General features: G+C 39.2%; 1 protein-coding gene and 1 long non-coding RNA gene across 2 annotated transcripts in view; both read left to right on the top strand.

Annotated features, from left to right (window-relative positions):
• The first annotated feature begins 191 nt into the window (after nt 1–191).
• LOC103102462 (uncharacterized) lies at nt 192–7,578 on the top strand. The gene is made up of 2 exons (XR_001623282.2): nt 192–2,027; nt 2,217–7,578. It is a non-coding gene; the product is annotated as an uncharacterized LOC103102462 (long non-coding RNA).
• Nucleotides 7,579–8,549: 971 nt separating this feature from the next.
• LOC130455606 (uncharacterized) overlaps nt 8,550–13,435 on the top strand; it is a 28,587-nt gene continuing 23,701 nt past the window's right edge. The window contains exons 1-2 of the mRNA XM_056806321.1: nt 8,550–8,559; nt 9,609–10,830. Of these exons, the coding sequence (XP_056662299.1) occupies nt 8,550–8,559; nt 9,609–10,402 (804 nt within the window). The 3' untranslated portion in view covers nt 10,403–10,830. The remainder of the gene's footprint in view (nt 8,560–9,608; nt 10,831–13,435) is intronic.

The following is a 13,435-nucleotide window of genomic DNA, read 5'->3' as shown; positions in this document are numbered from 1 at the left end:
GTGCACCCCTCTTAGCTCCGGGCGGATTAGTTCCTAACCAGAGGGGCTGTTTCCCTTGTGGTTGGTTCTTTAGAGTCTCTCCCTGGAATGGGAGACAGAGGGGAGGCTCGGGGCTGGCTAGAGATGCGACCATTTACTTTTGTGCTGACGGGCAAAGTTCTTCTTCTCCAAGCCTCAGTTTTTCCTCCTGTACAATGAGCACGTTGGACTAGAACATGAACCTCTTCCCGACCTTCATAACCCGGAGAGGGCAAAGGCAGCGCCACTGAAAACCAGCCTCCACCGCCCCCCCCCCGGGGGGCCCTCGGGGAACCCCTGGGACAAAAGCCATCCAAGGCTCTCTTGGGAGTCTCTGCCCCCCACCCCCACCCCTTTATTGCCTCTGCAGGGGCTCTGGGAGACAGAGAGAGCCCGTCTCAGGGAAGGAGAGCCGTCCTCTCAACCAGCAAGAGCTGCCTCCTCCTGTGCTCTGCAGACGTCCTAATGCTCTGAGGAAGTGGCCAGCTTTCAGCACCTACTAGGTCCCTGGCATTGTGCTAGACCGAGGAGCACTTGCTCTCATGGAGCCGCCCGCGCCTTCCCTCTGCAGACACACTAAGTCGCGTCTGCACGGATAGATAAATAATGCGTAAATCAATGGTAGTTCTGAGGAGGGTCCTGGCATGGACCGCGAGAGCAGGGGAACGTTTCAAGAAAGACAGTGATTGGGCTGAGTTGGAGGAAAGCAGAGTCAGAAATCCTTGTTAGAGAGGAACGCCTTCTATGCAAGGTGGATGGAGAGAATAAACAGGTTGGGGACACGCTGGGCACCTTTTCCGGTGATTATCTTAGTGAGATCAACATGACCATCAGAATCCAGAAGATGCTGACAGGTAGAGAAGATAAAATGGCAAAATCAAATCTTGCATTTGAGTTCAAAACAGCAATCCCACAAGTACAAAATAGCAGGAGTTCTTGTAGGTAGCAGATCTTGTGACAAAATACCACAACTTTTTAAAAAGAATCTCAGTTTAATTTAAGTTCATATTGTCAGAGTAAACAAAAACCCCAAATTAAGAGGATCCCTGACTTCACTGATAGAAGCATCTTGGCTACAAGGGGAAAAACAAATAAAGACATAGACTTATATGTATGTAGATCAACTAGTTATCTACAACTCTAAATATGAGTTATATGTTTAACTAGAAACACAATATAACCATATGTGTATAACTACACAATCTATCTAGTTGTATGTGTAACTATTTTATGTATCTATGTATAACTCATTTTAGACACATCATTATACATCCAAAACTACATTGTTATGCACAGGACTATACAGGAAATATGTATATATTTATTCTTCAAAAGTTAGATACATCATATACATATGTGTATCACTATCGTCCTTGTGGTTGTGATACTTCTATTAATGAATTTGTAGATCATATTTTGTTGCTCTGACAATCATATACATCCATCCACATAAACACCCAAGTACATGATATACAGCATTTAAAACTATAGAGAACTCTAATTCTACAGATGATATCATAGATAATTTCATGTAACATATTTTATTCCTATACTACTATCACTTCCCTCTTCTGATCATGATGCTGTTCTTTGGGAAACAATTTTTTCAAATTCCCAATTTTACTAACCAATCCAAGCCATCATTTCCATACAAAAAGAAAAAGATTATACCCAAAGAGTACAACAAATCTCCTACATTTTGAGCTTACTTTTCTTGTCTACAAAATCCATCTCATTCCTGTATTTCCCAGCCCCTTCCTACCCTTCCTATAACACAGAAGAGACCTACATTCATTTCTATTTACTTTGTGCAGGTAACTTTCACAGTTTATTCTTCCCACATTAATTCTCTGGTAGTGTAGAATGCTCTCTTGGTTCACTGTTCCATTATCTCATGTGTAGGATGGGCACACATCACTTTTACTTACTATGACTGAAAATAACCCAGAAATGCTGGCCATTCTCTTGAAGAAAGGAGCAGATGTCAGTGCTACAGATAGGTTTCAGAGGTAATTTTGTTAAACTTAAATAAGGTGTCTGGACACCAAAAATCGAATTTTTCTCCTTCCATATTGTGAAAATCCTCTTTTGGCTACACAGAACCAATGCTAATTTCTTCATCCTGCTTCCTCCACCTGCTTTTAATGTTATATTCTGCCCCCTTGCTACAATCTTTTCTATTCTCTCCAAATAAACAGGGAGAAGAAAAGAAGAGGAAAAGAGAGCACAATTTTTATTATCCAAACAGAATCACTTAAAAAGCTGAAGAGTAACATCTTTCTTATTCAAGGACAGCCATTACGTTTGCTATTGGTGGTGAACCCACTGGTAGAGTCAGTCTATGTATGATGTTGACCTCTCTCACCAAGCTGAAGGACATGCTTCTTGAAACGGTTGTAATATGTAAGCATGCTACTGCTTCAACACCCTGAGCATCTTTTATCGTCTTTATTTTAGAGCCAATTATAATGTAACCTTTTATAATGTATTATTCATATTTTAGAAAGTAGATTTTGTGTTCACTCATCTTGTGTGAATATTACATTTTTCCAGCAAATTCATTGAATGTTCAAAATGCCATCAACTCAGTAGGAATTAGAGGCACTAGAACAGAAAGACAACAAACTGAGAGATAGACCTTTTTCTATATTACTATGTATAATAATGAATGTTGAAAAGAAAGATCAGGTGGAAATTTTAGAAGCAGCTGCGTTAGCATCATTAGCAGCCAAAGCTACATTTGGTGCTCCATAGAACTGATTGAAGAAGGTCTACATTCAGGTCTTGCATCATCAGCTTGCCTTACATATTCCTGACAGGTGCCTGAGACTTAAAAATCTATAAGAATGATCTTGGATAGAATGTACTCTTAAGGAATCCACTTGCCAAACAACTGAATTTAAGGTAAATTACTTGCTTATTAGAGAAGTACTTTTTAACTCTTCTGGTGTGATATATAACATTCAGCAAAAATATTTATTAGAGTCCTATTTTAAATGCTAATTATACTCAGAGTACTTTGTGGTTTGCAAAATGATTCCCCCCCCCCAATTCCTAAAGATAGGTAGCAATTGGCAGTGATCAGCACTCAGCAATTTTTGTAAATACCTTTTATAAAGTAATGAAAAAGTAACTTCCCCAATGAAATTAGAGACTGTTATTATGAAATATACACATTTTTAACATTTTTGGTTTTTTCTCCCTATTGATGAAACTGTACTATTTTGTTGCACTTTACTTGTGCCATACAGTATTTGATTTTTTTCTCATTTTTTTGCCTTTGAAGCACATGTCACTTCTATTGAGACTGATTGACTATACCCTATTACATGCATTGGAGAAAATAATCCATAGACAAGTGGATACTATTTTTTGGGGGGGAACACACTGAATCCCTGAATTTTTTCCCTTATTTTTATTATTGATTTTTTTTAATTTTGATTAGAATATTTTATTGTGTTCCTTTTTTTCATTTCTTGTACTTAAGGTATATACAATCAATTTGTTATTCTGCAGTAGTAGTAGTAGTAGTTGTTGTCTCTCGGTAACCGAGGATGACTATTGTCTTTGTGTGTTTCTGTGCACAAAGACACTTGTGCATGAAGATTTAAGTTGAAAAGTAGATGCACAGAGGCAGTCCCACTCTCTCAGCATTGGAAGCCTGGGTCCAGTGGCACAAAAAGTCGTTACATCTGGAGACTTCCTTAGCTGCATTGGATGGCCGTGTTGTCTTTTGTGCTCCAACATGCCCTAAGCACTCCACAGTGCTTTGCTGCGTCGCCATCTCAGCCGTTGAACCTTCTTATTGGTTTCGTCCGTCTGTTCAGCCGAAGCAGTCTTCACATGCTGGGTGAGCAAAGCCCTGGTTCACCAGGGGTCCACGATGACCCGATGGCTACCTTCATAAGGTTTAGCCGGCCTGTCAAAGCTGTTGCCCGGGGTGTGGCCGCTGCCGCATGCTAGCAGCTACTGGGAGCCACAAGTGAGAGCTGGGTGTCAGGTGAGGGTCAGAGGCTGGAGAGCTGCCCTATTCTGCAGTAATATAAGTTTAAATATATATATATATATATATATATATATATATATATATGTTATAATATTAATGCATACCCCAAAGTTTTTAAACTGTGGGAACCTGCCATTTGTTGATAAAATGCTATGGGACTGTGATTAATATTTGTGTCTGATTCTAGAAAATGGGATCAAAAAGGAGCACAAATTTAACCTGAATAGTGCCAAAAAGAGTACACAGGTCAAAAAGAAAGAAACCAATCCAGGAAGGACTGATGCACTTCTAAGTCATTACAAAAGGACTTGAACCTAGTGTGAGACTCGAAGTTGTGACACTTGACGTATATTAAGATGTATGACTTCCTTGTATCCACACTCTTTGTGACAAGTAGGGAAGTTTGGTTATCATCCTGGCTCCCATATCCCTGAGAATGACAAAAAAAAAAATCAGACCAGGGAATGACACTTTCCTATCAAAATAAAAATCTAGTACTTTTTCTTTCTTGTAGTATGGCAATTTCCTGTAGACTTGCCTGCAAATGGGTAAGTGAAATATTGCTGCATTCTGTCCTACAGAGTTGTGGGATAGAACTTACTTTAAATTGGACCCTAAACAAGGGCGAATTATGAATTTATTCTTGTTTACTCAACATTTTATATACATAGATTTTGATATTTTGATTCTGATTTTGAATTTTTTTTCTTTCTCCCAGATGGTTAACTTTCTTACATTTTTTTCCTTTGTTTTTGGCTTGTCCTGCATTTAACACATGTTAAGTAGCCGCAACCTCGAGTCTCACACATGATCAAATAATTTTTTTTTTGTACAGAATGTCATCAATCCCCATAGGACTGGCTTGCTTTCTTTTATCTTTTTGTGCTCATTTGGCACTCTTGCAGGTCAAGTTCTGTGGTCCTTTATGGCCCGTTTCTTCTTGATTAGACATAGTCATCAAGCAAAAGTCTCAGAATATTTAAATCACTAATGTCAGATTGCCATAGTCCAAAGCCTTTTGGGTATGCTATTATATGTGAGGTAAACAGACATCTTAGCTATTTTATTGCAAAAGTAAAGCAGTTAAAAAAAATTTTTTTTCAATACTCGTGACATGTGTTTCAAAGACAAAAAAATGAGAAAATAAGAGGGAAAATAAAATACTGTATAACACATAGGAAGAAAACAAAATGTTAAAATTGTGTATATTTCACAATTATAGAGGTAGAGGGACTAGTTTTCAAAAAATAAGATTCATTTTCTCTTTGACTTACCATAATAAAGTGTGAATACAAATAAGGTAGACAAAACAATGTGAGTGCAAATGAGGTAGACAAAACAATGTGAATGCAAATGAGGCAGGTAAAGCAATAATACATTCAAGAAAATACAAAAAAAAACTAGTAAAGGCACAAAATGTTACAAAAGGCACATCAGGTCACATGATTTTCTTCTTTGAGGTATGTGTTGTCCTATAAGGCAATTTGTACAAATATAAGGATCAACAAAATAAAATGCAACAAAATAGTACAAATCCAGCAAAAAAAAGAGTCTAATTACAACCAATAGTAAAATACAATCAGTATAAGCAATTATGCATCACCAACAGAAGGTACTCATTTTATGTGGCTACAATGAATCTACAAGTACCTCTCTCTAATTTTTATGGCAGTTGGTGTAGTTAGTAGGACCTGGAAAGGTCCATCATAAGCAAGTTCAGTTGACCCAGTTTGAAATTATGTACACACTATCACCTGGGTTTAAATCATGAAGCGAAGTCTATGGGGTCTGCTTGAACAGCAGCACCAGAGTCATGGAGTTCTTGCAATTTTGTTTGTAATTGTCTGATACATGTAGCAAAGGTTGTATCCCCTCCTAACAATGAGGTATACGCAGGGGTAAATGGTTGTGCCTGAATGGGTGGATGTCCAAATAGCATCTCAAATGGTGAGATTTGTAAATCACCTCTGGGTCTGCTTCTGAGATAAAATAGGGCCAGAGGTAGAATTTCAGGCCACTTTAAATGAGTCTCCATGCACAATTTGCCAATCATGGTTTTAAATTCTTTATTCATTTGTTCAACTTGGCCAAAGCTCTGGGGATGATATGGTGTATGAAATTTAGGAGTTATCCCCAAATATGAATAAATTTGAGATAAGATTGAATCAGTAAAATGAGTTCCTTTATCTGAATTGATAGGTGTTGGAATCAATAGGAGCTGGCAAGCCAGGGGTGGAAAATACTCACAGCTGCAGGTAGGGAGGAAGGGAAGGAGCCACAGCTAGGTGGCTGGAGCTGGGGTTTGAAAACTCCCAGCATAAAAGTCCTTAAAAAGCTCTCAGGTCACTTGACCCCCATTGCCTAGCCCTTACCACTCTTCTGACTTGGAGCCAATACACAGTATTGACTCCAAGATGGAAGGTAAGGGTTTTAAATTTTTAAAAAAAGTTCTCAGTTCAGGTCCCTTCATAAGTCTCCAAAAATGTAAAAGTTAAAATTAATATTCAATACCCCAAGTATTAATTTAATACTATTTATTAAAATCCACTTAGATGAAAGAGAAAATTTAAAAAACAGGGAAAGGAAAAAAAAATACTCCCTTCCTCCACGCTGGTATAAGCCCAAGAGCTAGAGCTTCCAGGAGAGAGCACCAGTGTGAAGGAAGTTGAAACTGAATACCAAATTAACCAATTATGCAAAAGGAAAAGGGGATTATGGGAAATGTAGTCTTTAGGGTTCAAGATTCTAAACCAATACATTTCTAAATCAATACACTCACAATGAGATTCCAGTCCTCTTACACTTTAGGACCAATGCATCTGTGACCTCATCAACATGGGCTCTACACCAATGATGATCACTGTCTGAATGGTGACCTTGACTGGAACAATCCTCTTGGAAGGTCCAGGTCTATACTATCCCTTTAGTATTGCTTAGTCCTTGTGAGCTTCTACCATTGAAGAAATTCAGCATGCTGCAGTTAAAATGGCAACAAGCTTCTTGCTATTCAATAAGGCTGGGTCTTGAATTGCAGACACAAAATCTTCTACCAGACCCAAATTCAAAGCTTTTCCAAACAGTTAATATGTGCTGAAGAGTGAGTACACTCCACTGCAAGATCTTTCTTAAGAAGTTAGGAAAGTCAGGGATACTGAGTCAAGAAAACATTGGTCCTATTGCACCTTCAAAATCCCGGTCACTTCCATACTGAGACAAAGCATAATAGGAGGATTTTAATGTAAGACTGACATTAACAACTAAGAAAAGGTAAATGTAATAAACTGTAGATTGAAAATTAATATCCAAAATACTCTTGGCATTATACTTAATAAGATTTATTAAATAATAACTTAAAGCAAAAAAAAAAAAAGGAAAGTAAAAGGTTAGAGAAACAGAGAGCTCTCATCCATATGCGCATGCAGGAAAAAGAGAGAGCAAGAGGGATGAGCCACACAATTATTTACACACATAACAAATGCAAACGTGAACAAAGGGAAAAGGATTCTTGGAATAAGAAAAGAATATACAAAATAAAACTGGTAACATGCAAAACATTTTTCTTGCTTCTAATTCTTTAGAATTCTGTGACCTTTTGTTCTAACTTCTCATTAAAAATCTATTTTAGATAATATTCACTTTTTATAACCAATGAAATCTATGGTACCTAAATATTGTACAGCAAATAAAATTCCTAAAATTAAAACCTTTATTAACCTGCATCTTACCTTCCATTGTGTCAGATAGTGAGAGCATTGTACTCTATATTATATAAACTGAAGTAAACTTCTCCATCTTGGTTGCCATTTAAAAGCCAAGAGAGATTGGTAGGTCTCAGAATCGCTCCTGTTGAAAGATGCTGAGACTGTCTTTCGTAGCTGATAGATGGTTTTGGGGATCATGAAGTTTCTTCAAGATCACTAGTTTCAAATAATCCATTAGCAATGTTGACTTTGCCATTCATGATCCTTAAAGGTCTTGTATAGGAACATAGCAGAGCCTAGTAGGACACTAGTCATGCCTCTCATTTTTTTCTACTGTGTATTGCCACCAATGTGAGTGGTTATCAATGTGGAAGTAAAAATGAGGTTACTAAACATCACATGAATGCTTGAAGTTGAGAAAGTTAAGCACAAATATTGAGTATGTTAAATGCTTTGCATAACCTTAAAGTGCTCCAAAAATGTTATTTAGTTATTACCTCTCTCAACCTCTCATTTTGAGGAACCTGATCTCCAAAGAGATTTACATGACTTTTCTTGGCTTTCAGAGGGCAGTTAAGGTAAAGAAATGTACAGTAACAGTACATAGTACAATGCTCTCACATCGATGACACAAGACACTGGTTTCTTCAACTGGTTCAAGAACATGCATTTTTAAATTTTATATCATAATATTTATTTTTGTCATAAAATCATAGAATTTGAGAGTTGGAAGAGACCATCTGGTCCAATGCATATGTGAAAAGGAACTCCCTTTATGACATACACAAATCACCAAAGCCCCGAGAGTGGTTTGCACATTCCTTATGGAGCTTAGTAAGTTGCTAGGTGCTGTGGAAATCTGAAGTATGTTTTCTTTCCTCTGCTGCTTTCCTGTAGTGTTTGTGTAATGTATTGGTATGTTTTGCTTCTATATGAATATATATACACACACTGCCTCTTCCAGAGGGCTGCCCTTTATAGCAAGAAGGAGAGAAAAAACCAGTTCAATAAAAACTAGCCAACGACAAAAACATTTTGAAGTCTGCCCGTTTCTACAGTGGTTCCACAACCACGACCCCTCACTTCAGCAAAGGCATGGAGGTTCTTTCTTATTTCTTCTCTGAAGCCAAGCTTGCTCATTATTTCACAGCATTCGGTTCCTAGTGTTCTGTTTTGGGTTGTTCTTTCCGTTTACAGCGATTCGTAGCCACTGTGTCTGTTTTCCCGGTTCCTTTTGCTTCACTTTGCAGCAGTTCCTGATATCTTCCCTTGCTTCTCCGTATTTGTCCTATTCCTGTCTTACATCTGCAATCTTCCATTCCATGTCACTCCTGACCATTCTTTTAGCTATTCCTCAATAGAGAGGCAGCTGCGCTGCTCTGTTGGCAGTGTTTTGCTCTGACATAGTTTGACAAAGCGCTGCTTAAGCATTTTGAACTAAGCAAGCTCTTTCTTTTTCATCACTGAGCTCCTCCTCGGGGGCCAAAGCATTCCTGGGATTTAGAGAGCAGAATATCCCTCGTGAAAGTTTCTTTCCTCAGTCAATGGTGCTTCAGGGAGGAATTTCTGGGCATTTCAGTCACTTTCTTAGCATCATTTCCAATTGCCTTCCCCATTGGCTGGACCAATTCACACTTGCAGCAACAGCGAATTAACGGTCCTTTCTTTCCCCAATTGCTCCAAGATTGATTCCAAGATTCGATAACCCAAGCCTGGTAAAGTCCCCTTCCCGCCATCCCTCCCCCCATCCCCCGCCTCCATACAAATTCCCTTGAAATGGGGCTCCTCGCCCTCAGGCCACCTCTCCAGACTCACCAAAGGCTGTGCTTCACTCAGGGATATTCCCCCTATTAGTTAATGATCGGCAAAAAACCCTCATTCAGTCCATTCACTCAGGTCCGCTTTCTTTCCTCTCCCTGGGCTGCGCTCTTCTCGGGAGCTCTTCTTCACCCCAAAGCTCTCCATCGTCCTCCTCGCTTTCCCCGCACCCCCGCTCCTCCTCCGACACCAGCACTGCCAGTTCCTCTCCTCATCCGGGGATCCGGCACCGAAAGGCTCCTCCACGCCTTCCTCTAGCCCCGCTCTGACGGGATGCGCTTCACCTTTGAAAACAGCGGCTGCTCAGTTTCTGCCTCCCTTTGTTTTCTCCTCTTTGCCCCTCCACAAGAAGGCAGCCCGGAGCCAAGACGCAGTACGAGGGCACATTCAGCTTCCTTTTCTGCCTTTTCCCTATGACCCCCTTAAGGAACCGATTAGCCCCAGTGGCGGACGAACTGACGGCAATCACTCGATTTCCTTCTTCGCAGTGGCAGAGGCTGAGGGTTTCCCGCCCTGTGCACAGTCTAGCTCTCCTTTCGGACTTTGGAGTTCCGGGACGGACGGACGGACGGACGGATGGACGGAGAGGACTCCAGGTGCTCCCGGAACCGCGGATCCACGGGCCCAAGAGAGGGAGCTGAGCAGAAGGGGACGCCGGGAGAATCCCTGCTCTTTCCCCGCGCCTCTAAGCTTTCTGGCGCTGGAAGACATCTCCGCCTCGGGTGGTCGCCGTGGAAACGAGGCTCTGGAAGCACCCAAGTCAGGAAGTAAGTCTTTTCCAAGCCTGCCTGCCTTTGGCTCCGAAGGTACCCTGAGAACGGCTTCGCCTCGTTTCATCCTCAGAAGCCCCGAGAGGTAGCCGTGGGCTCGCTGGCCCTCTGGACCCTTTGCCAGTCCTGCCCCCTGGAGGGTCTCTCTTAGAGAGTTTTTCTGGATTACTGCGCAGGTGCCAATAAACTTGGCCCTGTGGTCTCGGAGCCTCCAGATGAGAACGCGTTTGACTTGTTGACTCCCAACGGGCCTTCTGAACTCGAAAATGCAATGAGGAAGTGATTTGGACTAACGCGATATTCTTGGAAGCCTGGAAAGCGTTCAAAGAACATCACAAGATGCCGTTTCCCCTTGATTTTCCCATTTGGGGATGAAAATTCAGGTCATCCAGATGTGCTACAATGGCAAATGTCGAAGGAAAAATGCTTTGCAAAGCCCCAAATGCCAAGAGAGGAGCGTTGGGCTTGGAGTCAGAACATCTAGGCATACCGGCCAGCTCTTTCATTAGTCTTTGGGGTTAGTATTATTCAGTTCACAACTCCACCAACAGTGCATTAATGTCCCATTTTGACACATCCCCTCCAACATTTATCCCGTTCCTTTACTGTCATATTGACCATTTAGATAGGTGTGAGATGGTACCTCAGAGTTGTCTTAATTTACATTTCTCTAATCAAAAGTCATTTATCAGATTTTACAATATAGTTTTGGCTTTGGCTTCCTCATCTGAAAAATGGCTGTTCATATCTTTTGCCCATTTCTGGGGGATGGCTCTTATTCTTGAATATTTGACACATTTCACAATAAATTTTAGATATGAGACTTCTATCTGATGGGATGTCTATAAAAATTTCTCCTGGTTTTCTGCTTTACTTCCAGTTTTGGCAATTCTCATTTTATTTGTACAAAGGCATCTCAATTAAATATTTATTTCACAATGCTTTCCATATCTTGTTGACTCATATAGTCTTTTCCTATACATAAATCTGATAATATGCTCCCAGTTCTTCAATTGATATTATCTCCTTTTATTCCTAGATCACATATTCATTTTGATCTAATCTTAGTGAATTGTATAAGATATTGAGCTATTATCTAGTGTCTGCCAAACTCATTTCCAGTAATCCTCGAAATTTTGAACAAATGCTGATTTATTTTTCCAAAATCTTGGATTCTAGTTTTCTCAAATAACAAATTAATACAACCTTTTACTGCTCTTTGTCTCATGTCTGTTCTGTTCCACTGGTCTCCCTTTCTATTTCTTCGCCAATATCAGATATTCTTCATAATTCCTGCTTCATAATAATATGGCATTGCTACACTTTCTTTTATTTTTTTTCTCTCACATTAATTCCTTTGATATTCTTGATCTTTTATTCTTCTAAATGTTTTATCTAATTATATAAAATAATTTTTTGGTAATTTAATTGAGATGGCATTGAATAAGTAGACCAGTTTAGGTAGGACTATGATTTTAGTTATTTAACTTTGCCCATCCATGAACAATTAAGGTTTCTCTATTGATTTTGATCTGAAGGTGTGTAAAAGGGATTTTATAATTAGGTTCATGTGGTTCCTAGTTTTTTTTTTTTTTGTTTTCGTTTTTTTTTGGAGGGGGGAGTTTAGCAGATATTCTCCCAAGTATTCAGCCAGAAGATTATTCTAAATGTAGTACCTCTTTCTATCTCTTCTTGCAACACTTTGTCAGTAATACATAAAAATGCTGATGATTTATGTGGACTTGTTTTATATTCTAATACTTTGGTAACATGTATAGTTTGAACTAACCTTTTAGTTAAATTTCTGCAATTTTCTACATATACCATCATGTCATTAGCAAAGACAGTTAGTTTTATTTCATCTGTCCATTCTGACTCCTTTGATTTCCTCCCCTCCCCCCCTCTTATTGCTATTGGGAGCATTTCTAATGCTACATTAAATGATATTGGTGACAATGAGCATCCTTGTTGCACTCATGATCTTATTGGAAAGGCTTCTATCTTCTCATCATTAGAGATAATTTTTACAATGATTTGGGGGAGATTCTTCACATCATTGCAAAGAAAATATGCATTTATGTGTTTTTTAATTTCATTTATGATTTCTGCTTTTCTGCATTTGGTTATGAAGTTTTTAGACCCTAGCATGTGGTCAATTTTTGTGTAAGTACCATGTGCTGCTGAAGTTATATTACTTTTTATCCCCATTCAGTTTTCTCCAGATTTTGATAAAATCTTACTTTTCTAAAATTTCATTCACTTCCTTTACTTCTTTTTTGTTTATTTTTTGGTTAGATTGATCTTGTTCTGATAGGGGAAATGAGTCCCCCCCCCCCCACTGTAAACTGCAGTGAGTAAATTAGTGGAAGATATAAATTATAGTAGATATAAGAGTGGGTGAGTAAATTTGTGACCGCAGGAAATATGTTTTCACTACAGTGTCTTGTTTTAATTCAAATATAAGGTGGTCGTCAGGGAAATATTCCCAATTATGAATATTCCCAAGTCAACTGGGTTTTATTGAGAATTTTAATTAATAATACAATGAGGAATCAAAGAAAGAGAGAGAGAGAGTAAGAAAGGAATAAGTATAAAGGGCCTTAAGCCTCATGGCCTAGACCTGAGTCTTAAGAGAGATATCAGTCAGTCCTTAATCACTCACCACAAGATCTGTCCAAGCAAGGATTCTAGTGATAACAGCCAGCATCATCTCAGCTGCCTTCACCAGCTCAATCCTCAATCTGAATGTTTCAGACTGTCCCCAAGAGAGTTTGGAGAGAGACCCTTCAAGGCAGCCTTTCTCAGCTGATTGTCTCTTAAGAGACTTTTCCTTTTCCTTATATAGGGAATTTTTTCCTTTGTCACCTCCCCTAAATTCTTACATCTACCAATCACAGTAGATGTTTTTCAAAGGACAGCCCATTCTGAATTCACAGCTGAGTAGACTAATCCTTTTAGTAATCTACCCCTGAGTAGGTTAGAATCTCTGAGTAAGTTTCTCACCTTTTTCTCCTGACAAGTTTACAAGTTGCCTGACCTTTAATAGGTACTTAGCACCCCTTTGTATTAATTCTAAAAATAGGCATGGCTTAAAGAACTTTTTGCCTCATTATAAGTATGGG

The sequence above is a fragment of the Monodelphis domestica genome, chromosome 7 (genome assembly GCF_027887165.1).
Source record: "Monodelphis domestica isolate mMonDom1 chromosome 7, mMonDom1.pri, whole genome shotgun sequence".
In the NCBI taxonomy this organism is placed as follows: Eukaryota; Metazoa; Chordata; class Mammalia; order Didelphimorphia; family Didelphidae; genus Monodelphis; species Monodelphis domestica.
The sequence above is the reverse complement of the archived record's forward strand: the minus strand, read 5'-3'. Positions and strand labels throughout refer to the sequence as shown.